This window comes from Macrobrachium nipponense, chromosome 40 (genome assembly GCF_015104395.2).
Source record: "Macrobrachium nipponense isolate FS-2020 chromosome 40, ASM1510439v2, whole genome shotgun sequence".
NCBI lineage: Eukaryota > Metazoa > Arthropoda > Malacostraca > Decapoda > Palaemonidae > Macrobrachium > Macrobrachium nipponense.
In genome coordinates this window covers 41,007,987-41,035,207 of record NC_061101.1, presented here as the reverse complement: position 1 = coordinate 41,035,207, position 27,221 = coordinate 41,007,987, and the positions used below count along the sequence as shown (strand labels likewise).

At 37.5% G+C, this 27,221-nt stretch overlaps 1 protein-coding gene across 2 annotated transcripts in view; it reads left to right on the top strand.

The window, feature by feature from the left end:
• The window catches only part of LOC135212113 (frizzled-9-like), a 113,808-nt gene that overhangs the window by 59,180 nt on the left and 27,407 nt on the right, over positions 1-27,221 (top strand). Inside the window, exon 1 of one of the 2 annotated variants that reach the window (XM_064245508.1) lies at positions 9,059-9,358. The exons of the other annotated variant lie outside the window; for it this stretch is intronic. Coding sequence (XP_064101578.1) covers positions 9,134-9,358 — 225 coding nt within the window. The 5' untranslated portion in view covers positions 9,059-9,133. Of the gene's footprint in view, positions 1-9,058; positions 9,359-27,221 lie in introns of those variants that run through there. 2 annotated transcript variants of the gene reach the window in all.

The window sequence follows — 27,221 nt, the reverse complement described above, 5'->3', positions numbered from 1 at the left end:
GTATCTTTGAATTCTAAAGAAAATACCCTAATCTTTTACTCCAGTTCGTGAGTGATTTACTCGAGAACTGAAATCTTAAAGAATGTCTCGGAGCTCTTGGTATTTACGGTGAGACATACTCCATTTTTGTCAACATTTTGTGATAAATGTAAACATAAACACGTATCTTTGAAACTTCACGACCAGGTGTTACTCCGACACAAAGAAAGGATAAATAAAGATACCTCAGAAGTTATTTTAGAAAGCAGGAGGTAAATGTAGAGAACATTATTCTTTGAAATCAGTGAGCTCTTGTTACCCAAATTCTCTACCGAGAGCAAACGTTTCACTTGATATGTTATTCTCCTTGTTTAGTAGTTAAAAATAAAACCAGCTGACCAAAAAATGAAATGATAAATACAATCATTTCATTTTTTATTCCAATGGAATCTTATGATAAATATTAATTTTCGTAAAGTTCGAAGCAAATTTCCAGCTCGATTCGTGGGTTTCACTCCGTGTCCATTTGATCTCATTTTGAGTAGAAAGTTTTCACCTATTTCTCTTAATAGATAACCTTCGATTTCCAAAGACCTTGTAAGAAGTTGGTACATTTTTCCATCGCTTACATGAATACTCTCCAAAGACCTCTTCCTGATACAGGAGTATCGATGCTGAAATGTAGTACCTCAGATAGTAAAAGAATTGTTTTTAGTCCTAAATCTGTTCTGGTCAAGAGAAAAAGAAAAACATCAGATCCCGTGACCCCGAAAATGAAATACCGAATTGATCTTATAGAGTAAATATAACCAGTGCAAAATGTTGTGCTAGTGTATGGTTAGTGGACTTTTACTTAAAATAAAAGTAGGTTACGCAGGAGCACTCATTATAAACAGTTAGGCATTTTAAATGATTTCTTTCCGGTTGTCATTAGCGTGAAAAGATTTCAAGTTTAGCTAATTCCCGTTATATCCAGGGGTGCAGCGCTGCTTGAAGCGGATGATGTGATGTGAGAAAAAGTAGAGGATGAGAGGATGGGTGCTTGTGGGAACCTGTTGGTGACGGCAAGAAAATATTAGTATGAAATTATTAACAAGTTAATAAATATGACAAAAATTTCCTTTTTTTTTTTTTTATTAAGTTTCGATAGCATTTCGATTTTTATACATTTCAGAAGTAAAAAGGCTGGAACTCTACTAGTGGTACAAATCTGGAAACATAATAGTACTAGGGTTTGCCGTATCTGAACAGTCAGGCTTCAGGACACTTCTACATTTCTACCGACAGCCACCAAATCCCCCCTGGTCTCGCCACACACAGATATATATGTATTTTAGTGTACGTACACACACACGCACTTGCACTGGTACATAAGCATATGCATATAGTCTGTACGTACGTACGATATATAAGTGTTTCTTATACATCATCAACTCTCTGTCCGGCATCTATAAAATTGGCACTGCACCCCTGACTATATCGAGCGCTGAAAGACGACTGACAGTGCAAAGTGCTTCACACACACATACACATTTAAATTATATATATATATATATATATATATATATATATATATATATATATATATATATATATACATAATAAACACATGAGCTTGCGTTTGGTAACGCCAGAGGTCTCTCATTTGAAAATACAGGTGTTCGGTCCCGATGGGAGCTGTAAATATATATGTTTGTTTGATGCCACGGGTGACAGGTGCGAGTCCTGTAGGCTCTATCCCTTCGACTGTGGGGATTCTGCATCACTAGAAAATGAAAATGATGCAATTATCCATCTTAGAAAGTTGATTTCTTATTCGGACAACGTGTTAATACTCTCAGGACAGCTTTCCATTGCAAAAGACCTATAGACTTTTATTATCCAGAAGATGAACCCTATCAATATGGAACTTGCTCACTGACTTGAAATTCAAGGTTCCAAGGAATGATGATATGATGCTCATTGAGGAGTAGAGAAGGTGAAATAAAAAAAATAAATAGACAGATTAGCATTTATTTCATCAATTGCGGATCTAGATTTCTTTCATTGGGGGGGGGATTGGGGGGGGGGGGGGGGTGGCGCACTTAGGATTTTAATATATATATTATATATATTTATACTATATATAATATATATTTATAATATTAATATATGTGTGTGTGTGTTTGGTGTTGTGTGTGTGTGTGTGTGTGTGGGTGTGTGTGTGTGTGTGTGTTGTTATACACATACGGTACATATATATCAATATTCATATATGTATGCACGACACAATAGTACGTATATTATAGATATATATTATATATATATATATATATATTAGTATATATATATATATATATATATATATATATATATATATATACAGACATAATTTACATAATATGCACATAGTATATATTGCATGTACAGAATCACAAGGGGTTGCCAGGATTAGGATGTCTCAAAGACTTATCAGTCCATCCGAGGAGACATCATGTGCTCACTTTTCTTTAAGAGCAGGTTTTACAATTCATTCAGTGTCCTTATGATTTTGCCCAGTTTTTTTTTTTTTTTCTTTAACTATTCTACACTGCTGCTTTTGCAACTTCTGGTAGGAGTTTATTCCATGTGTCACATATCTTGGATGCGAAGAAGTTCCCACATTGAGATGTGCTGTATCTCTGCAGTTCTAGTTTCCATCCATTGCTTTTTTCTGGTTTTCGTTTAACATAAGTGGAGACTGTCCACTTGTGATATGCCTTTTAGTATTTAGAATATCTATTAGTTGTCCTTGCAATCGTCGTGTTTCTGGGACATATATATTTAGGCTCTCTAGTCGTCTTTGGTAACCTATTGGTTCTCGCTTGTACCCCATCTAGTCTATTTATGTCCTTCCTTAGTGTTGGTGACCAAAAAACTGTACTGCGTAATGCGTATTCAAGATGTGATCAAACTATTGATGTAGCTGCAGCACTGTTTCCTTATTTCTGTACCTGAACTGTCTCTTTATGTATCTCACTAATTTCTGTGCCTTCTTTTCAACTTTATGCATTGTTTTGTGGACTTTAAGTCCTAGGTAATAATAACTCAAAGGTCCTCTTTTTGTTCTGCACTATTTATGTCATTCCCAAGCAGCACGTAGTTGGTATGAGGGTTGTTTGTTCCTATTCGTAACACTTTACATTTATCCAGGTTAAAAGGCATTTGCCTTTTTTTTTTACCACTTTCCTATTTTCCTTAGATAATTTCTTAAACTTTTCGCTGTATCAGGGTCTGCTGCATTTACACCTAGTTTAGTGTCGTCTGCAAATTTGGCTATCCTGCTAGTTAATCCTACATCAATGCCGTTAATGTAAATCAAAAAGAAGAGCGGGCCAAGAACAGAACCCTGAGGAACTCCGCTTGTTACTTCTGCCCATTCTGATTCTTCATTATTTATTACCACTCTGTTTTCTATTAGTTAGCCAAGTCTTCGATCCAATCTTCTATTTCTCCTACAAAATTTCCTAAAGCCTCTGAACTCCTTGTTGTGGAAACTTGTCCATGAAAGGATCTTTTAGGAAATCTAAAGTGGAGCGTTATATCTAATTTGTTTCTACTTCTGTCCGTAAATACAAAGCAACCATAAGTATGAAAAAACTCTGAGACGGTTTGATAAGGCAAGGATCTGTTTTTCCTGCTGAAACTGCGTTGACTGTTTAACAAGTTGTTTCTAGCAACGTGTGCGAGAGAGAGAGAGAGAGAGGAGGAGAGAGAGAGAGAGAGGAATCTGAGAGAGGAGAGGAGGAGATTATAATTCTTTTGAAGATTGTTACATTGTTTCCAACAATCTGTAGCTTACGAAGAAAGCAGCAAGTGGGAAGTTGCTTTGGCAAATATAATTTTGTTTTATATAATTTTGTTTTCAGTGTTTCTATCAACATTTTACTATACTCTGTTTTTTTTTTCATCTGTCCACCAGCGTGTGGTGTTTGGGTATGGTAACACTGCGTCCCGGGCTTTAGATAGTTACATTCAGCCTACATTCAACAATAATAACAATATCCTATTTCGAATATTAACGGTGTAATTCGCATAAAGTAAATTATTAAAACACTTTCCAGTTGCAAATGTACACCAAGATATCCTTTTATTTACCTAAAACTTACATATAGCGTAACTATCTAAACCCCGGGACGCAGTGTTACCACACGCAAACAACACCACAGGCTGGTGGACAGATGGAAAAAAACAGAGTATAGTGTGCAGTGAGTATACTTTATCAAAATATAATTATAGCTTTGAGATTTACGCATTAATCCATCCATGGGGTTGGGGGGAAGGCACGTGAACTGGTGCCCCCCTTAAATCCGCCACTGATTTGCATATGCAAGGAGAATAGAGAATAGCATCGGGGTTGTTCCTCCTACTGGCTCCTCAAGGAGCATAAGTCAGTGCTGGCAGAAGAGTCCAGCTTCAATTCACTGACAACAACGAGGGGAGGGAGGTTCAGCTGGGAGCATATTAAGGGATAAGGGCGTGTATAGCAGGAAGGGGCGGAAGAAAGGGAGGGTAATGGTATTTTTATTGGGGGGTGGGGGCGCTCACCTCCCATCCCCTCCCTCCCACCACCTCCAGCTGAGACCATAAACCCTTCTCCTCCACAACCACCCCAAGACTTTCTGATTCCGTGACGGTCGTCATTTGGATTAATACGTCCTCGTATTTCAAAGACCCCAAATTCTGCTGTGACCATTATTATAAAAGAAATTCAGCTCTTCCTCAAGATGGATGACAGGATGGCTCTCTCTCTCTCTCTCTCTCTCTCTCTCTCTCTCTCTCTCTCTCTCTCTCTCTCCGTTTTGTGTGTGTGTGTGTGAGTAGTTGTTGCAATCTATAACTTTCACGTCAAATTATTTATTGCCGAAATGTAGTATACAGTAGTGGGTACATATAAAATAGTTGAAGTAGAAAATTACATACACACAAACACACACACACACGCAGATATATATATATATATATAGTATATATATATATTATATATATATATATATATATGTATGTATACATATAGTGTATATATATGACTGTAAAATGTTCTGTTACAACGAACAAAATTCCATCTAATAAAAGGAACCCGTACTTTCTTTCTATATTTTGGCGTTTTATATGGACTCCTTTCATTATATATATATATATATATATATATATATATATATATATATATATATATATATATATATATATATATATATATATAAAGCACAAACAATTTATCTCAACAACTCTCGGGTCAAAACTGCGCTATGTCACGAAACCACGAAACAGCTGCACTCCACAAATTGGCGAGAAGATAAAGTATCTTCTTTAGGAATGTGGCTTTTCAGGCCTCTGGGTAGTTCAAACACGCAGACGATCTCCCGCGGACGCGCCTACGCCTCCTTGTGTACGTATGTGAATAAACATGTGTATGCATTCACGAAACAACATTCGTTCTCGAATCTGCACGAAATTAAAAGTTGGGCGAGGAAGGGAATAAACAGGAGAATAAACAGGTAAGGACAGGTCATGACAGGCGAAGAACACTTCAGTACCAGAGCTTCGATTTGCCTCCGTTCATACCTGGTATTTCTCGTTATGGACGCTTGCAGATTTTATCTGCGTTTTGTAATGACAATATACAATCATACCATAAATTGTATCATTATGTAAAAGCTACAAACGAGGGCTTTCGAACACTGAAAGTTGTTCCCCGTCAGTTTTTACGTTAAAATACCATAAAGTTGTTTATTACACAGCTGTTTTTCACGAGATTGTGAATTCCTCAGTTATCTACATTATCTATATTGTGATGGAAATATGGATATATTAGACCTTGGTTTTCATGTCAAATTTTATTGCATATCAGATTATCTTGTCTGCAAGACCACGATAATCTTCATAAGTAATTCAACGGTTGAAATAGATTTTAGAAAATAAGAACGTATTACTGTATTATCATCACCATTATTACGTGAAAATTAAAATGAGTAAAACCTACAATTTTTAACAAAGTAAAATAGTCTAACTCTTCAGTCTGGTTGCAGAGGTGGGGCTTTGTGGGGGGTGGGGGCGGTTGCCTCCTTGAACTACAGATTGTAGATATACTAATGGTTCTTATTGGCTTCTTTGTGCATTGCTGTCAAACTTAATGAAGTGTATTAAGCTCCAGAGTTCTCGTTATCGTTGAATCTTGATACGTTATTAGAAATATGCTCAAGACTAGTAAGTAATTTTGACTAGACCTACTCTGGTCTTGAAAAGGTGAAAGGATTTAATTGCATCTAACAATTCGTCAAGATTCAATTAACAAGAATAAGGTCTTCTCTTGTCCTCATTATGAGAATTACCAATTTACTCTTCCATTTGAAGGAAAAAATAAGTCTTTTGAATCCTTGAACTGAGATAGTGATTAGAAAGCTTGAGTGATAATCCCATTATTTTTTCTTTGTACCATTGTTGCGAGTTTTACTTATCTCTCTTCAACTCTATGCATTTTCGACAACAATCTTTGTATAAAAAAAGTTACCTATATAACTGAACTCCCAGAGGCCTTCCTCAAAAGTGATAGTTTTATTAAATAAGTTCAGAGAACAGAGTTGAAAAATTCAGATACTCTGTAGTTAACATGGCTCCAGGTGACTTGCATATATAGTCCTCGGAAAGAGTCGGAACTCGAAAAGAGGCAGAATGAAAACCATTAGTCTGAAGAAATAAATTGCGGACACATTAAAAAAAACAGCAACCTTATTGTTTACAAGGTAAATCTGTGAACGGAATATAACATTATATCTACAGTATTCGTTAAATGATTCCAGGGCCCCTTAAGAATAATAAGTATCAACGTGTCAACATAACCTACCGGTTTGTGTTCGTTTTCTATAAAATCGTGTAATCTTTGCTACTGTCACATCAAGTTGCCTTATGCCAGCTGGGACTTTTTTTTATTTTTTTTCCATAGGGTAGCCCGTAGGTGAAAGTATATGGAACAAGCCCGTACGAGCCATACACTTGAAATTCCCACTTCCAAAGGCTATTGTGTTCATTTGAAAAAGGGGACAGAAGATAATACGAAATAAAGAAATAAGAAATTCCAGTAATTAGAAAAGAAAAAACAATTGCGCAAATTAATAAAGAAAACATAAAAATGTAAGTAAATTATTCAGATACAAAGAGAATTGTTGCAGGGTATTAAAACGTCGCAATTTCTCTTGAATTTTGTTAGCACCTACTGGTCCAGGTAAGTAAATTCAGTACGAAGTGCAATTACGCATAGCAATCTAGTGATACTGTGGGCTCCTCGTGACGTACTATATCCCGTATGTGCTGACCCAGGTAAGCAACGTACATTGACTTGAGAGTTTCTTTTTTTTTTCGTGGTCATAGACGATGAGAATGGCGTATACAGGTGAATCAATCAAATCTGTATGACGTGCAGATGTATGTCGTTTTTGTGAGGTGACAAGTACGCATACCGATAGATACGTTTGCATTACATATATACGCCATAAATAGAATACATTTATGTCATATATATTCTATTTATTTCTTGAGTTGATTAAAGTACAGTCGACTGTTTAGTTTAATATATCCCTGGCTTAAAGTTGTTATTACATATACACATTTATGTCACATATGCATTGTATTTATTTCTTGGGTTGATTAAAGTACAGTCCACTGTTTAGTTTAATATATGCCTGGCTTAAAGTTGTCATCATTGGATGTGGAGAGGAACAAGGGTAGGAGGCGGGAGTTGGAGATCGGTGTCTGAATATAAAAGTGTTTTGCAGTGTAAACTACATTCTGTTATAATGAGAGAATTTCCCTAGAAATTTAGAGCGACCGTTTAATAATTCAGTTACGGATTTAACCAGTTCAGTATTTTCGTCAGGACAATTTCAGATGAATATGATTGCCTGAAATACAGATGGTAAACAATATGGTACTTCATTATCTTGATCGAAGTCCTTCACATTTCGATATTACCTTGGGTGAGGGATTGCTAGATAGGAAACAAGGTAGCTTTGAGATGGGAAGGAGTAAACCAGAAGGTGGCTAGTAAACGGTGGAAGAAGTTTTATTAAAAGGAAAACACAGTAAATGCTTAAGAATTGAAGGAGTGTGGAAATGATCACAAGGCAGTAAAATAGTGATTGTCTCTTCGAAAATACCGAGATCTCCACCCTTAATGGAAGAGAAAAAAAATGTAGCGGACGTTGCTGCTATAAATAAGAAAATATGAAACGCCATACACAATTAAGGCGTAAATGTAGAAATACTAAATTGTAATCGGGAAATGTTGTGCAAACAAGCTTGACAAGACTGTTAATTAACGGCTCGAGTGATAACTAAAGCAAGTAACCTGTTTCATGGTGTGGAGAGTGTTTGAGGCTATAACTTCGCTTCGACTTAAAATGCATTCAATTGATGTAAATATAACGTAAGTCATCGTATTTGTGCACGTTATATGATACGGACATAATGTAGTATTTTAAGTCAGATCAGCTTTTGTCATTAAGCGCGACGAGGAAAAAAAGGCAACGTTTCAGTTAATTGTGTGGCCGTAGGTTGGACAGGGATTATTTTCTTAGCTCTTCCAAATTCATTTACCGGTGAGTGATTCCCTGCCGAGTCTCACCATTGCACTCCAGTAGACCAACATGAGCAACACGAACTTTACGTAGGATTAATGAAAGCAGAACTCGAAAGAGAGGGAAGAGAATCGGCCTCAAAGTCCATCATCCTGTGGTTGTCCTGGTGAAAAGGATACACACACACACACGAACAGACAGGCAACACACTGCTCGCCTTGAGCCTTGCTTGCCATAGAAAGAAGGAAGGAAAGGTCATATTAATCGCGTACTATCTCTATTATTCTTTCACGACAACCGAGCATTCTGAAATAACACGCATTCATAATTATTCACTTGGGGTAATGCACACTGATAGGAAAAATGCAACGTTAAAAAAAAAAGACCCACGGTAAAGTAAAAAAAATGGCCCCAGGGAGAATTACCTAACCGGCAACTGGTTAAATGGGAGCCTTCTTTAGTTAGGAGGAGGAGGATGGAGGAATCTCTCCTCAGTTAGTTCCTGACCTGTGCTGTGTAACGACGTCACTCTGTCTCATTCCCCCCAGCTTTACTTGCGGTCTATGAGGGATTTCGCTGTGAAAATCGAGGGATTATGTCTGACTTTATTACTAAGTTCAGTGTTTGTAAACGGAGGGGCGCGAGGCTTAGGCCAAGACAGCAGTCTAGGCATAGGCCTCCGGAAGTGTGAAAGGATAACCATACCCATGTGCATGGAAATGCCCTACAATACAACCAGGATGCCTAACTTTCTTGGGCATTTCAGCCAGGCAGAAGCGGCCATTCAAGTAAACTTTTCTGATGTTTTGTTTGTATTTGCTAGTTATAGTGCTGAATTAGGTGTGACAAGCGGAAAGTGGTTTTTATTTTTTAAAATTATGCTATAGGATCTCGAAAGCCTTTAAAAGAATAGACTATCGTTATCTTTTATTTGATGTCTTTGTTGATATCTGTAAGTTATAGAAAATAGATGAATACAGTAGAATACAGAGGTGAACATAGTTGTTCTTATTTTATTATTTTTTCGTTAAGTGTATTCTACAAATTTTAAAATCTGTCGGTTGTACCTACCCTATTATTCTGGTAACCTGGTAAAAGACATTCCTGTTGTGCAGTCCTTCTTTTGTTGTTGTTTGTAAAGGTAAGTATATAGTACAGAAATAATCGTAATTGCTTAAGGCCAATTTGATCGACATATCAGCGAAAAGTCGCCAGCTTTCAAATGAGATTCCTCTCGTTTTTCCCCCTCAAATTAACTCTCTAGTCTTATAAGCTATAATAGTAAGGATTGTGTGCGTAAATATTATTATTATCTCATTATGCTGTGCAGAGTTGAGATTCCCGGAAGCGTGTAACACAACCTCAAGACACGATCAGGGAGGTTATGCCGCCAATACAATTGGATCACCCTACTTTTATACCTGATATTAAATGAGACTAATTTCAACAAGCTTGTCAGTCCAGTAAATGAGACTAATTTCGACAAGCTTGTCTGTCCATTTTACTTAAGTTTTAAAATATATTTAAACTATCAGATTGATGGCAACCTTGCGCAGGCACTCCGTGGTTTTTTCAGAATAAGTGATACATATATTTGTAGGATTTTTGTTTTTCTTTAGCAAAACAAAATTGAATTCGGTGAGTCTAGTGGCGCTTAGAGCCAGACGTTAATACAGCATGGTTCGCGTTCCCCTAAATTGATGAATTTAATTGATAAAGGTCAAAGTTGGAGACTGTGGCAGCCCTAATTCCTCCATAAATAATAATACCTAATAATAATAATGGTTCAAATGGAAGTAAAGCTGTGTAGTTATGAATAGGTACAAGTGGTATCGCTTTTCGAGTTAACAACCAGCGATAGATCCATGGATAGGACGAGAAGAGTACGATAGGGATCCATTCCCCCCAAAAATTCCATTATGCTTTGTTTAACGTAGCAACGAGCCAGTACATGGTTGTTGGTAGAATGTTGTGGGTTGAGGGAGGAGGCCGAAAGAAACGAGACGTGAACAGTCAGTAATTACTTAGTAATTTAATGACATTTCCTCTATTATTAATAGTAGCAGCAGTAATGCATAAGGTTTCTTATATAATTAAGTACGGAAAAAGGTTATAAATTGTCTTATTCCTTCAGCCTTTTGTAATTGAATTATTGTTATTATTATTATCATAAATTAGATCGCCTATTTTTATGATGATCAAGTGTGAATCATACCGTCATCGTTTGGTTAGTTAATGTCGGTACTATTATATATTGTGTTGCAAAGATGGGCGATTTTATGCTTTATATATGCTAATATACACACATGAACTGTATTTCTGCGTATGTGCATTGTTATGTTCCCCGGATCTAACAGAAAGTAAACATTCATTTTTTTTTTAAATCCGGGCCGAATTTTATATATATTTGATATCTGACGGGTGTGTATGCATACATGCGTTCTCCGAAAGGAGTTGCTTTTGTTTATACGTACCTGTAAGGGTCAAGGAATATATTACCTTGGGGAAAGGGTGTTGTGGGGGGGGGGGGGGGGGGGGGATATGGAACTAAAATCCTACGGTCAGGAGGAAAGATATATGGCCGTGCTAATCTTAACGTCCTGATCTTAAGTACGTGATTGGCATTTCGGGTCCTCATGGGGATCCTGATGAAGTTTGAATTGGATTTACCTGTCCTTGAGGGGCAGGGGCTGGGGAATTAACGTCCATTTTCAAATCCCTTCCATTTATGAAAACCAAACCGTTCTGAAATTTGAGCACAGTTTGAAAATCATATAACATTCGTTTGTAAAGCTTTCGTTAACTTGGGTTATAAACTACGGTCTAGAGTCTAGACTATTGAGCAAAAGACTGTATCGGGAAATTTGTTTTCATGATTCACTTTTGCTTTTAACGAGCTTAATATACGCCCCCCCCCTTTTTTTTTTTATCAGGAAAGCGTGCTTATTTGAAGGTTTTACTTTTTCTATTAGATGTTTTCACTTTGACTATTATGCCTATTGATAGATTTGTAAAATGTTCATGGCTTTCTCTATAGATAATTTAGGCTCTCGGCAATATTTTCACTAAGTTATGTTTGGCCATTCCAGTTTTATATATATATATATATATATATATATATATATATATATATATATATATATACATACATACATACACATACACACCATTTACAACTGGCACTTCAGTTGGATGGACGTGTAATTTGTTTCTGGAGTTATTTTACTAAATATTTTAGCTTTATATTACTAAATATAAACTATTTATTTGTTAAGTATGCAAATTGCTTTTACATCACCCGTTCACTAATTTGAAACCAAAACGTTTGTGGGGAAAGGCATGACCAAGATGAAACTGTTATTTCAGAAATTGTAAGCTGAGGTTTAGACACGAGAGAGAGAAAAAAAATGATTAAAGAAAACTAAGCTGTACGTCTAAACGAGAGAGAGAGAGAGAGAGAGAGAGAGAGAGAGAGAGAGAGAGAGAGAGAGAATTAATGCTGGACTTCAATGCACATGTTTGGTAATTCTAGGAAGGAGACAAACTTCAATATTCTGGGACTTGTGGTCGGGGGGGGGGGGGGGGGGGGTTGCGAGGCTAAGATTCAACTCGCACCCTTGGAATGAGAGGCATTATATAGGTAGACTGGATTGAGGTTACATCTATACCCGCTAAGGTAGGAGGAGGTTATGGGGAAGAAAGAGGGCTTTCCTGTATTCCCTTCGAAATAAGAGGCTTTTAGCTGGAAGCGCCGTAGCCTTTCCGAAAGGTGGGATGAAATTGATAAATAATAGAGATTCAGTAATAGTCAATACAAGGTTCGTATATATATATATATATATATATATATATATATATATATATATATATATATATATATACTTATACGATATATACTTTACTTCAGGTTATGGCCATATACAAAATGTGACTGTAGGTTACAGTATAACCGTACAAAAAATTAACTTACATTATTATAAAAGTAATGTCCGGTTTTGTATGTGTAGCCTATTCAGTTTTGACTGATTCAGGCATTAATGTAGTTTTGGCCCTTTGATAGCAGTTGATGGACAATTGTGAAAAATTGTACTGATTAGAACAGCAAATGTTGTGCTAATGATTTTATAATAGCGAAAGTACATCAGCAGTTTAATTTTTACCTTTTAGTTCAATTGTGTGGATTACACAAACTACAAATAAATTGAAATAATGAGATGAAATTTCGTCGGTATCCGTGTTAGTAAGAATTGTTTTAAAACTCGTTCACACACACACGCACACACATACACACACACCACACACATATATATATATATATTATATATAATATAAATAGTATATATATATATATATATATATATATATATATATATATATATATATAATTTAACTGAAAAGTGGTTCATCTCATCTAGCCAAACCAGTTCATATTGGCCTAATCAGATTACTCGATTGGTGCAGTTCACTTTGGCAATTTTTAAGTCGTGCCCCCTGATTGACTTCGTGTGCCTTCTAAAGGTAATATAATCCTTACCCGTTTGGCTAGACAGCTTTATTGAGTATCATTGGTCGTTGTCATCATCATCGTCCAGGTGCCATATGCCCAAGGACGTCGGCAATCATGCCCCGCCATTCCTCTCTATTTCCGGCTCTCTGCAGCAACTTAGCTGCAGACATTCTTCCTCCAGTCATTCTCACCATTCCATACGTAGATTTTTGTCTAGGTCTTCCCCTCGGTCTCCTTCCATTGATTTTACCAGTGAGAGATAGATGATCTAGTTCTTGTCTTCTCACTAAGTGACCCACAAACCGCATTTGTCTACCACTTCCTTAGGCCAAAAGCTCTCTCTCAACGCCTGCTCACTCTAATACTTCCTCATTAGTTTTCCTTTCTGTCCTTGATATTTTTAACATCCTTCTCCAAAACCACATTTCTGCAGCCTGTAACCTCTCCTCGTCTGTCTTCCTCGAGGTCCAAGTTTCACAGTCATACAGCAATACAGACCAAACAAAACATTTCACAAACCTCCTCCTTAGATTCATAGATATTTTCGAGTTGGTGACTAGTTGCTTGATCTTATCAAGTGCATCTTTTGCCATGAATATTCTCGTCTTGATCTTTTTCGCATTTTCCATCACTTGTGGCAGTGCATCCTAAATCATTTAAACTATGGTTTCTTTAACTGTTTCAGCCTTAATTCTTATATCTATTCTTGAGGGGATTTCATCCTTGGTGATAACCATAGCTTCTGTTTTCTTAATGTTTATTGACAGACCTCTTCCTCTGCTTGATTGGTGTAAATTACTGATTAGAGCTTGAAGTTTATTATGGGAGTCTGCAACAAGTGCTGTATCATCAACATATCAGATATTATTAATATTGACTCCTCCAACCTTAATTCCTTCCATATCTCTGAGATCTCTCATTATCATTTCACTATATAGATTTATCTGTTCCACTATCCTTATAAGCTCTACATGTCTAACCCGATCAAAAGCCTTTTCATAGTCAACAAAACAAACATATAGACCCTTTTTCACTTCTATTACTCTCCCCATCAACATTCTCAAAATAAAAATTGCATTTCTTGTCCCTTTATCTCTCATAAAACCACATTGTTCATTTTCCATTTGTGGGAGTATCATATTTCTTGTTTTGTTCAAAACAATCCTTAATATTATTTTTGTGATCTGACTCATGATACTGATAGTCCGGTGTTTATTGCACTCAAGTGTTCCTGGTATTTTGGGTACTATGGTAAATGCCGATTTATTCATCTGTGTTGCAGGCTCTCCATCATATATTCCTTCCGGTATTTCCATCAATATATCAATGGTGTCGTTGTTGTCTCGTAAAACATTAACAGAAGTCTGTAATTCCTGTTCCGTTTATTTCAAAAACTTTCCTTTGTAATATGGTGTTGGCCGTCTTCATCGGTAGCTTCAGTTAGATGAGCTCACTAAAATTTCTCTCTCTCTCTCTCTCTCTCTCTCTCTCTCTCTCTCTCTCTCTCTCTCTCTCTCTCTCTCTCTCTCGTGTTCGGTTTTGTACATTCCGTCGGCTCCATTATTTGAAGTTACCTTCCGCTTTATATATTCTTGCTTTGCAAGCAGGACATGAGCTTTCTTGGTGAGAGAGATACAGAGATACAGACTGAGGAAGCTTGGCTTTGGATTACCAATGCGATCTTGCTTGTTTCAGTCACCGACAGAATATAATTATTAAATTCTCTCTCTCTCTCTCTCTCTCTCTCTCTCTCTCTGCATGCATTTTTGTGTAATATATATTAAGGATACTCCCAACCTTGTTGAAGAGTTTCTTATCAATACCAATTTCCACGTATATTGTAACTGGTATTAAATGTATTGTTCGTGATTCTTGTCCATCTTGAATTTGAGCTTTATATTTTAGTGGTCAGCTTATCCAGATTCTGGTATTATGACAGTTCTCGCTCCCAAGCTGTTTTAGAAATAGGTCAGAGTTCACGCATCGTTTTTTTTTTTTATTGGTCGATCTAGTTTTATGACAATGCTGCTCGTCATATTAATGACTTGATTAACTGTTCGAAAGATGATGATGAGACTAAAGAAGCGAAGAGTCTCGGCACCCTTTGTTTTGAATATATTTCAGACGTAAAATTGTTCAACCGTGTTTTGGTGCCGTTAAGCAATTTTGGTATTCATGTCACACAGCTGGGGCCGATCTATTCAGCTTGAATCATTTTCATGGTTCTCCAAGGGAAGTTGATTATTCAAAGATATTTAAAGATTATTTTTCATTTTCTGTCAGAACCTGGTCGACTTCTGCCTTTGAATTCTTTATAAAGAGAGATTACATTTCTTTTAGAATTTCTGTTGTCAGGTCTAGGTGGTGGATATTGTAAATATTACTTGATTTGGCGTAAACTTACTTTTTAAGTTGAAATTGTGTTTTTTTTTTTGTTAGAACGGTCATTTTTTTTTTTAATAATATATGTAGTATATGTTTTTAACTACCATTATGCATGTTTCCCAGTTTCTTTTTATCGAAAGAGCTCTTTACTTTTCACAAGAGTGTAATAAGCGTTACCATCATGAAAACAAGAGACTCTGTGCAGTGCAACAGTTAGCAGGTAAATGACTTTATTAGGTATGCATTTAAATGCAGAGGAGATTGTGTACTTCCTTAAATGCAGAAGAGCCACGTTTTAGTTATGTCCCAGTAATGAACTGGAAGCATAAAATACTAAATTCGTCTTTGGACTAGTAAATGGAAGTTTTGGTGTATCCAAGTGTGATATCATCCATTGGGCAATGTCTTCGTTGTTGGTGTACATGGAGTCTTTATATATTATTAAAGAATAATTAATGTGCTGCTTCTTGGACGAAAGCGGTGGCTCGAATATTTAGTGCAATAAAATAACTGCTTTTAGAGTGGCGGCTGAGGCTTCAAATTTCAAAATGAATTTAAAACGCGGGTGGCGAGACTTATTCCAAGAGCCAGGGGCCATATTTTTGCTGGAGATGACCAGATTTCTAAAAGGCATTTGTTGAAAGGTCTTTCTTTTGGGCATTCAAAACTGCAACTCTTTAAAAGATTGGCAGTGGTGAGTTTTAAATTTGATTGTGCCTTTGTCTAAAAAATGCGGCTCTTTGAACGGGTCGAAAATATGTAGGTAATTCACATTATAATGTTAATATCCCATTCAATTTTGATCGCACAACAAATATTTATATATCAAAATGTTGGCAAACTACCACAGAATCACAGGTAACTTTATAATAAAAGTTGGCCTCAAACATAGGTCACCATGGGTCAAAAGATCAAGGTCCCCACTAAAAAAGTACCATTTATTTATGAATAAAGTCATGTCTAGACCATGTAAATCACGAAATGCGAGGTTTACCGTACGAAAACACAAGTTTCATATAGATTTTGTATACAGGAAGTTTTTAAAGCCAAATAGGTTATACTTTCAATGATGTAGAGCCATTTGGGGGTAACTATGAATATGGCGATCTTCTGGAACTGAAGTAAAAGTTCTTGTTCCAGAATTTGCATATAATAATACTTGCCGATATATTTTTTATTTTGTTCAGCTAATTTTGACTTATAGTACTATATTGAATGATTTAGTTCAAGAAACGTATTCTGAGATAGTCTTCAATTTTGGTACACTTTTGTAAGATATGGCCTTATTCCAATATCATTATATGCCACTCTTTCATGAAGATGGTTAAGGTTATACCCTGACTGATATTATTTAGCAGAGGATTATTTCATAAGTAAGTAATACTTCCATTACCTAAATACTTCCATTACCTAGTTCGAAGTTCTCTCTCTGCCAAAAAATTTTCAATAAAAAATAAATCAAAGAATTGTAAAGCACATGTAATGATTTTTTTAAGACTCCTGAGAAAAAAAAAGATTGAGGCGAGTAGAAATACATAGAACCAATATGCAATCACATAATATCAATTAAACAATGGTCAGATGTAAGTCATTCAACAAGAATGTGAGAGTGAAATGTAAGAAAATATTTTAGGCTGTTGCATATTTCCTTTATACAATTTCCCAGATACTAATAATAACAGTAGAGGATGACGTCCTTTAGCTGCGTACTCCATCAAGAAAGAGCAGACAATAAAGTAGTAGTAGTTCAGAAATTTAATGATGGAAAATGGAGAAAGTTAAAGGAAGCAGCAGTCAGGTGTCAGAAGATTCGACTGTCTTCCAAGGACAGTCAGGGCTAGAAATGACTTTATTCATAAATGGTACTTTTTTTTAGGGGGGCTTTGGTTTTTTGACCCATGGTGACGTATGTTTGGGACCAACTTTTATTATAAAGATACCACCAGTGACTGTGGTCGTTTGCCAACACTTTGATATATAAATATTTGTTGTGCGACCAAAATTGACTGAGATATTAACATTATAATGTGACGTACCTCCATATTTTCGACCAGTTCAAGGAGTCACATTTTTGAGACAAAGGCGTCATAAAATCTCAACCCACCACTGCCAAATCTTGTAAGAGTTGCAGTATTGGATGCCCCAAGGTAAGACCTTTCAACAAATACCTTTTACAAACCTGGTCATCTCCAGCAAAAATATGGCCCCTGGCTCTTAGAATAACTGCTGCTTAGCAAAGAATGAAGATTAACTGCGATAACACACACACATACATATACATACATACTGCATTCATAAAGGATGCGCCGACGTATTGTTATTCAAGTTGTTCACTTGGTGGCCGCGAGTTCAGTCCTCGAGCATTCCATTTGAGGGGTCAGAGATGTGTATTTATGGTAAAAGAAGTTCACTCTCGACGTGGTTCGGAAGTCACGTAAAGCCGTTGGTCCCGTTGCTGAATAACCACTGGTTCCATGCAACGTAAAAACACCATACAAACAAACAAACAAACTTGTTTACACGCACAGAAAAGTATATTTTAATATTTAATAACAAATAAGGTTTAATGACCTTGGCTGCGAACAAGCAGTGACACTGTTCGGCTGGGGTGGTGGGTGTTTATGTACTCGGGAGAAAATCTGTGGAGATTTAGAATCAAGAGCACTATACGTAGTACTAACCTAATTAGATATCTGCTGTTCTTCACGCTATATGCTCTTGTTCAAGTGCAGGATGCTACCTTGTGACCTCCATGCGATGCTTAGGCCTAATGAACCTTGCCTGTCTGCATTAGACATGACATTTTATCCTTGGTGATGCATTCACGTTAGGCCTACTGTTATTAAATCATGCTGGCCTTTTGCTGGCTACGGCACTTGATTCATGAGGAGGATTGAAGGCCTCAAAAAAAGAAAGAAAAAAATTAAGTATGTGCATAAGCGATTTGGATACTTAAGTAGCTTAGGGGTCCATTCATGTAAATATTTTCAGGTTTTCAAAAAGGAGTCTTACTCGTTCTCTCGCCCAATCATGTAGTTTCGTGACGTATTTATTTCGACGCTACCCTATTTTTATTTAGTGCACTAGCGCAGAGAGAGAGAGAGAGAGAGAGAGAGAAGAGAGAGAGAGATCGCTGGGAACGAGCTGATGGTTTGTAAACGGTAACATCCTGGCATAATTGTCCGTGTAAATCTGCGCACGTGTATGCGCGCACGCAAGCTCTGTCTACGCGTGTGCTTAAGCATGGAATAATAAATGCATCCATAGGTACTGTTGCCTACGGTGGACTATGTTTTACGAACTTCACTTCTGTAAAGGCGTCTAGACAGACCACCGACCAGGTCATGTAGTCCTATTTTCTGCAGTGGGCCAGACTTGAGATGACACACGTGGGAATGTTGAAGGAATATGTGTCAGCTTGTGTACAAAAAAAGAAAAAAAAAAGTTACTGGCTACTGGTTTTAAAGACTGACGAGAAGAATCAAAAGGAACTTAGAAAATCGGCCCGTGTGAGGTCATCCTAATGAGGAGTAAGGTGGAGAAAGAAAATGAATTCCAATAAAGATTAATGACTTGCACCTCTCTGCAGATCATTTTTTGAAGCATTGGAGTGTTAAGATGATGACTAAATTGGTTGCAAGGTTTCTTTTTATGAGTAGGTGCTGCAAGCCAGAAGCTGTCTCGTTGCTCACCACTTTTTGCAGTAGGTGTGTTGCTGCTCTGGTAGATGAAGACACCAAATTTGTTCTTAAGGTTCATTTGGCTAATAGTCTAGTTAAATTCATCTTTGATATTTTAAGAAATATGGCAAGTTATATATCCCTTACTTGAACTTGTTCGTCATGTTGTGCAGTTGCTAAGAAACTGTTACCAGAGTGGGGAGAATTTCTTAGGCCTATACCGGAAATAATCTAAAACCTGACTGGAAATCTGTCTCACGTGTGCCATAGAAATATTTTGACGCGAAAGTTGCAATCAAGATCTGTAAGTAAGAAAAAAGAATTAATTGAAGAACTTGCACCTAAGTCACGTAAAATGTCATTTTTGATGAATTACTGTGATTTTTTTTTATACTCCAGGTGTGGTAAGGTTACTGGGACCTGGGGACTTTCTTTCATGTTCCTTATTACACACACACACACACACACACACACAACACACACACACACACACACACACACACACACACACACATATATATATATATATATATATATATATATATATATATATATATAATATATATATAAATTATTTTCGACATTAAGACGTTCCAACTAAGCTTGTGGCTCCAGAGAAAAAAATTATAATTATCATTCCCACAATTTTACTGTAACCGTTTGATCACTGATGAACCCAGTTTAAATTAAAACCAACACTTTAGGGTCCCGGTCACTGAACGACACACACACACACACCACACACACACACACACCAACACACACACACACACAACGTCATCTCCTCTAGAAGAGACAAACATACATTGGGCGACCTGTATATGACAGACGTAAGTCGCAAGCCAGCAACCTGGTCGTGACAGATTCCCGCTGAGATCGTTCTTATAGACCTTGGTTCAGACCACGAAACTCCGCCCATTTTTGCATTCAGACAAGCCCATACAGAGCGTTTTTGCGAACAATACAGACAATTGTTCGTACAATCACCACCAACACGTCGACTGCGTCTACACACGTAAAATGTGGTCTCTTCGTCACCGACCCCCACATCTATTTTACACACACACACACACACATATTTGGGTCCTGGATTTTAATGGTAAAACCCTTCCTTTCCAATAATGCCTTTTTTTTCCTCAAAATTATTCACCCGTTACTATAGCATTCCAACGTCGGTGGATTCTTTCCACATTATCGAACCACCTCAAAGGACTGTGATACATATAATTTTATGTACAAACATGCACTGTGATTATTGGATAGCAGATATATATTTCTGCTACAATTACGGTGTAGCAAATTGGAATCTGTCTAAGTTATTCAGACAAATGGCAGTCCCACGCGGCAAAGGAATGTCTCCAAAATATTACTGTCCGTCGTTGGCCAAACGTGTCATGATGCGAAGCGTGGCCGCTGTAGTACAAATGTGAAGAAATTCCGCCAAGTGTGTCTTTTGTGTTGTTAGTGACATGCTGGGAGGATCAGCTGTCTAGTATTTTTATTATGAAAATTAAATGTGGTGCCTCACGTTGTGTATTTGTTTTACTGTAAACTAATGGAAATATTAGGTAATATGGAATTCGAAGAAGACAGGCAGAGCTCAAAGTAACATTTCCTTTGCGTAAGCTTTATGTTCGCATTGTATGTTGACAGTATTGAACCTGTTGTTTTTGAAGAGTTGTTGAACGTGACCAATTTGTTTTGCTTTACATTTTCGAATGTCTGTGGTTATTTTGTAATCAACGCTAGTTTAGAGAACTCTTAAATGCAATACAGGAGCTGTCATTACTATGCGATTATCACATCAATGTTCTTATTATCCTCAGTTGGCCTAAGGTGCAGTTAGCCAAGTGGGTTTGTGAGAGCATCGTTTTGGCTAACATTTGCCAGGGCCTTGGTTCGCACTCTTTCCCTAAGAAGCTTGCTGAGAAACTTGAAGGCTGCTGTACCTTTCTGGCGATCCCCTCCGTCGCCATCCCTTCCAAAGGAGAAGAAGGCGTATTGTTTATTTTCCCCCCAGGCCTATGTTAGCTTTCAGTCTCGACAGTACTTATAATAGCATGAGGTGGGTTTACTACATTCTTTTTTCCACAGTGGCTAATACATACAACAATCGTCCAACCACCACACATCCAGTTCACTGTGAAAGTTAAGTCACAACCGATTCTTCAGGATACGATGATGTAGTTTCCTCTCTGGAAGTACCAACATTGTATCGGTAAAATCTGAATTAGTTGTCTACTACAAAAATTGACGCTTCAGTGAAATATAAAGGGTAGTAAGCTCTCACTAAAGCCCGCCACTAACGTTCAGTTATGCCTACACAGTTGTAACTGCACAGTTGAACTGTGCAGGCGTAACTGAACGTTAGTGGCGGGCTTGAGAGGTGTTACTTCCGACATTTGACGTTGAATACCGTAGTAAATCTTTCATAACTTTGGTGGTGCAAAGTGTTGGAACTCGAGGCCTGTAACAGATGAGTCTACGTCCTATCCCAATTGTAAAGACAGTGGATAGGTTTGTATTGTTGAAAATATAGAATATGTATGTTGACCCAGTCAGTGAGTTGTAAACGGTTGTTAGACATCAGCCCTCACAAGGCTGAATATCCCCGGGGGTGGAGGGGCGGGGGGCGTGGTGCCATCTCTGCACCTCATGCTGCACTGTAGGAAATTACTTAAGGTTCCTTGCAGCGTCCCTTCGGTCCCCAGCGGCAACCCCTTTCATTCCTTTTACTGTACCTCCCTTCATATTCTCTTTCTTCCATGATACTTTCCGCCATTAACTGAAAAATTTTCCATATTGCAACTGTGAGGTTTTACCCGTTGCACCTTTAAAACCTCCTTTACTCTTAATTTACCCTTCCGCGTTGAATGACCTCATAGGTCTAGGCCTGAATTTCATATTCCAATTCCACGAGGTAGAGTACGAAGAAGGTGAAAATGTCAGAATGACGTTGTGTGGCGGACTGTTAATGACGCGACAGAACTTGGGTATTGGTATACAAGATTCCATCAGTCATGACGGAGTAATGCCGAAGAGTTGGTGCCCCCTTCGTTATAGTGTGGAGGGGCTTTTTAATCTTGAAATTATATGCGAATCATGGCAGCTCGCTCGGATGATCTTTTTTGTATCGAAAGTTGAAAAGTGAGGTGAAGTTTTGTCGATCTGTTTCCAAAGCAGGTAACGTACTGTGACAACGTACTGTCATTTGCTTTTTCAAGTATGTTGTTATTTGTAGGCTAATGTTCCGCAGTGACCACATTATTCAGGTTTAGACTAAGTGAAATATATAACGGTTGTAAGATGATGAAGACATTTATTTTTCAACGTTGTTTTTCTTGCATATAAAACATTTTATGTCGGGTTTATATTGAATTCTGAATAATTCTGAGAGAGAGAGAGAGAGAGAGAGAGAGAGAGAGAGAGAGAGAGAGAGAGAGAGAGAGATGAAGTACGAAAATTATAAAGCAGGAGCAGATGAGGAAACTTGTTATTCGGTGGTGGGGGATTGGGGAGCGGTGACCCCCTCCCCCTTACATACCCCATACCCTTATTGAGGTGATGGTGCAAGGGACACCCTACTAATAGCAAAGCTACCGTTCATAAACCTCTCCTTAGTGAGTGCCGCCCTGAATAACGGGGTGTAAAAGGGGTTTACTTCAGAAGGCTCATATAAGAGAGAGAGAGAGAGAGAGAGAGAGAGAGAGAGAGAGAGAGAGAGAGAGAGAGAGAGCGAGCGGTTTCCCTTTCATTTTTTTTGAAGATTTTTTCTGTGTTTGGTTTAGGAGAGCAATTTCCCTCTTTTAAGGTAGAATTATCCCCCTCTGCCTGACTTGAGGCAGCCTTTTCCATTTCTTTCCTGTATATGTATGAGGTAGCCTTTTTATTTTAGAGATCCCCTTTGATTTCATTTTTTCCTGATATATATATATATATATATATATATATATATATATATATATATATATATATATATATATATATATATATATATCAGGAAAAAATGAAATCAGGGGAGAGAGAGAGAGAGAGAGAGAGAGAGAGAGAAGAGAGAGAGAGAGAGAGAGAGAGAGAGAGAGAGAGAGAGAGAGAGAGATAGCACTCTTATTTTGAATTTTTTTTTTCAATTTAAGAAATATTTTTCCTTTAAATTTGTATGCGAGGAATTTTGCTTTTGTATTTGACATATTTTGCAGTTTTTGTTCTAGAGGTAGATTTCCCCTTTTCATTTTGTGAAATAGATCCTATATTTCCGAAAGGGAGCCTTTTTCATTTTGTATGTTTGCTGGCTCTCTGGGTTATATTCTTAGAGAGTCATTTTCCCTGTAATGTGGTTAAGAGTTTTATTGTTAATTTTGTTTAAATATTTGGGAAAAGCCTTTCCACTTTAAAGTTAGTATTTTTCATTTTCATTTGTTTGAAAGAGCCTTTTTCATTTCGTTGGAGAGCGGTCTTCGTTATAGTCTTTGTTTTGACTGTTTATAGTTTTATTTTCCCATATATTTTTGACCGTGTTTATTTCAACGTATTTTTTAATATTGTTGAAAAGCTTATGTCCGATTTTACCCCATTGGGTGAGGACTACCTCGTCGATGTCTGCATGGTTTGATGGTATAGGTACTTTTGACGGAACAAAGAGCACTGACATCAAATTTTTTTTTCCTTTTTTTTTTTTCTTCGTCCATCTCCATAATAACTGCAGCCCACAACAGTAGACGATCAATGACGTACATAATTCCTAGGTCTAAAGAGGCGTATATAAAGAATGTTAGGAAACTCCTTCATCTCATCTTTTCTGGTTCTGTTCGAGGATCGAACAGGAAGGAATGCCTCGGGTGTTAGGCTAGAGCGCAACTTGCTAGGGCGTTTACCGCCGCGCCACGAGAGGAGAGCGCAATATATAAGCCTTTTCCATCTTTTTTATATGTAGTAAAGAATGAAGGGGCCCTTTTCAAGCGAGCCTGGCTAGAAGAAATAATTGTCTTCTAAAGAGATAGCGAGCGTGAGTTATTGAGTGTGGGATGGGGGGGGGAGGGAAGGGTGGAGGTGGTCCTTGGAGGTGGCTGTTGGTAAGGGAAGGATCTCTTCCTTCATCATTAACGAGACGAGAAAGGAATTGGACGGCGGGGCCTTTCGAAAATGGGGCGTCACGTGGGCTTGTTTGCCCCGAGGACAACGCCTAGATCTTTACTACGCCCATTTTTTTTTCTTACCCTCTTTCTTATCTTGACGATCTCAAGGAGGAGGAGAAAAGATACGGTGATCACATCAGGGCAGGGGATGGGAAGGAGTGGAGGGTCTTGCTTTTAGGCTCTCTCTCTCTCTCTCTCTCTCTCTCTCTCTGGTGAATAAGATCATTGCAGGCATTAAGTATTTGTTTGAAGAGAAACTTGGAGTTTTCTTGTGGATTGATAATTATTTACGAATTGTGCAGAAGAGTTCACATAGGCCTTATCAAATTTATCTTTTACATAAAAAATTCTGGAATATGCGATCATCGAGCAATTAATGGCTTACCTAAATACCGCAGGTGTTTTTCCTGATTGCTAATCTGCATACAGACAATTATATTCCACTGAGACAACAACTACTACTTCTTCCTCCCACCTTTATCCTTATTCGAGGTCGCCGTTTTTAATGAGTCTCTTCCATTTACCTCTATCCTGTGTCATTTCCTCCTTTTCTACTCCCTTCTCCCTCATATCATCTCTAATGCAATCTCTCCTCCACCTGGTCTTAGGTCTTAAACAACTCTGCGTAGACAACTCTACGTTCAGTGGTAAATGACCTTTTGGAAGCGATGGATACAGATAAGTGTGGTTGTTTGGTGCTCTTGGATCTTATCGCTGCATTCGACACAGTTGTGATTGATTTACTTAGATGGGCTCCAGTCCTTCGGAGTTGTGGATGATGCCCTTGAGCTTTTGAAGGACTATTTGAAGGAAAGGTCGTACTGCCTACTGATTGGAAATGCCGTGTCATCGTATGAACTTTTGACGAGAGGTGTTCCTCGGGGAAGTGTGCTTGGCCCTGTCCTATTCTGTATCTATAAAATGAGTTTGTCTAATATACTACACACTCTTGGAGTAGACTATAAGTTATATGCCGGTGACACAATTCTATTTCATTGTTATGAATATTGAGGATATAAATAGAAAATGAAATGAGGTTCTATCGAATATTAAACAATGGAGGACTTTGAAATAGTTGAAATTGAATGAAAATAAAACTGCTTATGATAGTCGGTAAGGAAAGTAACTTGAGGAGTCTGGGTGTTAATGAACTGTGTATATAAGTGAGAATTGGGTCCAGACAACTGATAGGGTCTGGATCTCTGGGTGTACTTGGACTGTGGCTTGTCACTCTTTTCTTCAAATTAATAATGTAGTGAAAATTGCTGGATATCATCTTAGGAACATAGCCTTTGTGAGGAAATATCTCGATGATGAGAGTACTGTTAAGAATATTGTCATCAACTGTGTTATAAATCGTATAGATTATTGTAACTCGGTGTACTGTAAGTTAGCCAACGTACAGCTCAAGAAACTACAAAAATTATGAGTAGAGCTGCTAGACTAATAAAAGGTGTTGCTCCACGGGACAGGATCAACCTTTCTTAATCGTTTTTCACTGGCTCCCGGTGAAGGCCAGAATAACATTAAAGTTGTGTTTTGACCCCATCAAGTTGTTGAGACCGGCTCTCCTTCGTGCTTGAGGGACCTACTACAGTTTATCCAGCCAATAAATCGACCTGGTACAAGACTAGTTACAGGCGGTTTCAAGTAGGTAGAGTCGCTGTTTTCCTCAGTCTATGGCTTCAGAGCCTTTAAATTTGCAGTTCCTAGATTATATATAGACAACAAGCTTCCTCTTGAACTGAGGCAGATTGAGGAGTTGAAGTCTTTCAAAAAGAAACTCAAATCGTTTTTTGTATAATCGATGCCACGATATGGAAGATCAAACACTGAATGTGGAATTTGCAGTGTGATTAAATATATCCTGATCCTACGAATAAACTGTTAATTTGATAATGGGGTCCTGCGAACACTATGGAACGGTGCGGGACCTGGATAAGCCGTCAAAACTAAAAAGGATGATTTAAGAATATCAAGCCTTGTGATGAATATCTAAATCTTAAGTAAATTTAATAACCAATACAGGAATGTAATCTCTGATGTTCCTCAGGGTAGTGTTCTTGGTCCATTACTACTGCTATTATAAATTTTTCCCCAGTTAAATCCTTGTCGAGTGAATAGTGTGTTTTTGTGGACATTTCACATTCTTAGATCTAAAGCACTTCCTAAAAGCTGCATGTTTGAGGAACACTCATTAATGACATCGAAATAGTAAAATCTCACGGAAAATTGCGCAGAAAGCAGCTCCAATAAACATTTGTAGTTTTACTGGAGAATACAATATTTTCCGTATATTTAAAAATTTTTGCCTTAGTATTATACTTGACTCATATTCAAAAGCGGTATATACTATGTGTTTGCCATAGAATCACAAATATTATCAACAAGTATATTTTAGTAAAGTCAGAATCATAACCTCTCTTCCATCTTGTTTCCCACCCTCTTCTAATAACTGATTCAAAGTTCAACTGCAAGAGTTGCCTCCTGTTACACCTCTCCTACCATTCAGTGTCAATTTCCGTTGCATCGCTGAATGACATAATAGTTCCCAGCGCTAGGCCTTTGGCCAGAATTCTATGTTCCAGTGCCAGCATAGGGTATGTGTGATCTGCCGCCATTGTTTGAAATTCCTTACAAAATAGGTTTTATATTTTGCTCTGTCCCATTAGGAAAGCGCTTTCGGGAATACGTTTGACGACGTGCCTTAATTATATAACACAGTAGAGGCTCACAGCGTCCCTCCCTCGAAAGTAGTATTTTTCTGTTGTGACACCAGCTGTCAAACTTGGTCATTTTAGTTGGCTCGGTTTTCCACATTTCACTTAAGAACAAATCCTTTGGGAAACCTCCTAAGTGATTTAACTGTTCATAGTGAACTGCTTAATAATAATAATAATAATAATAATAATAAATAATAATAATAATTATAAATTCGTACTAC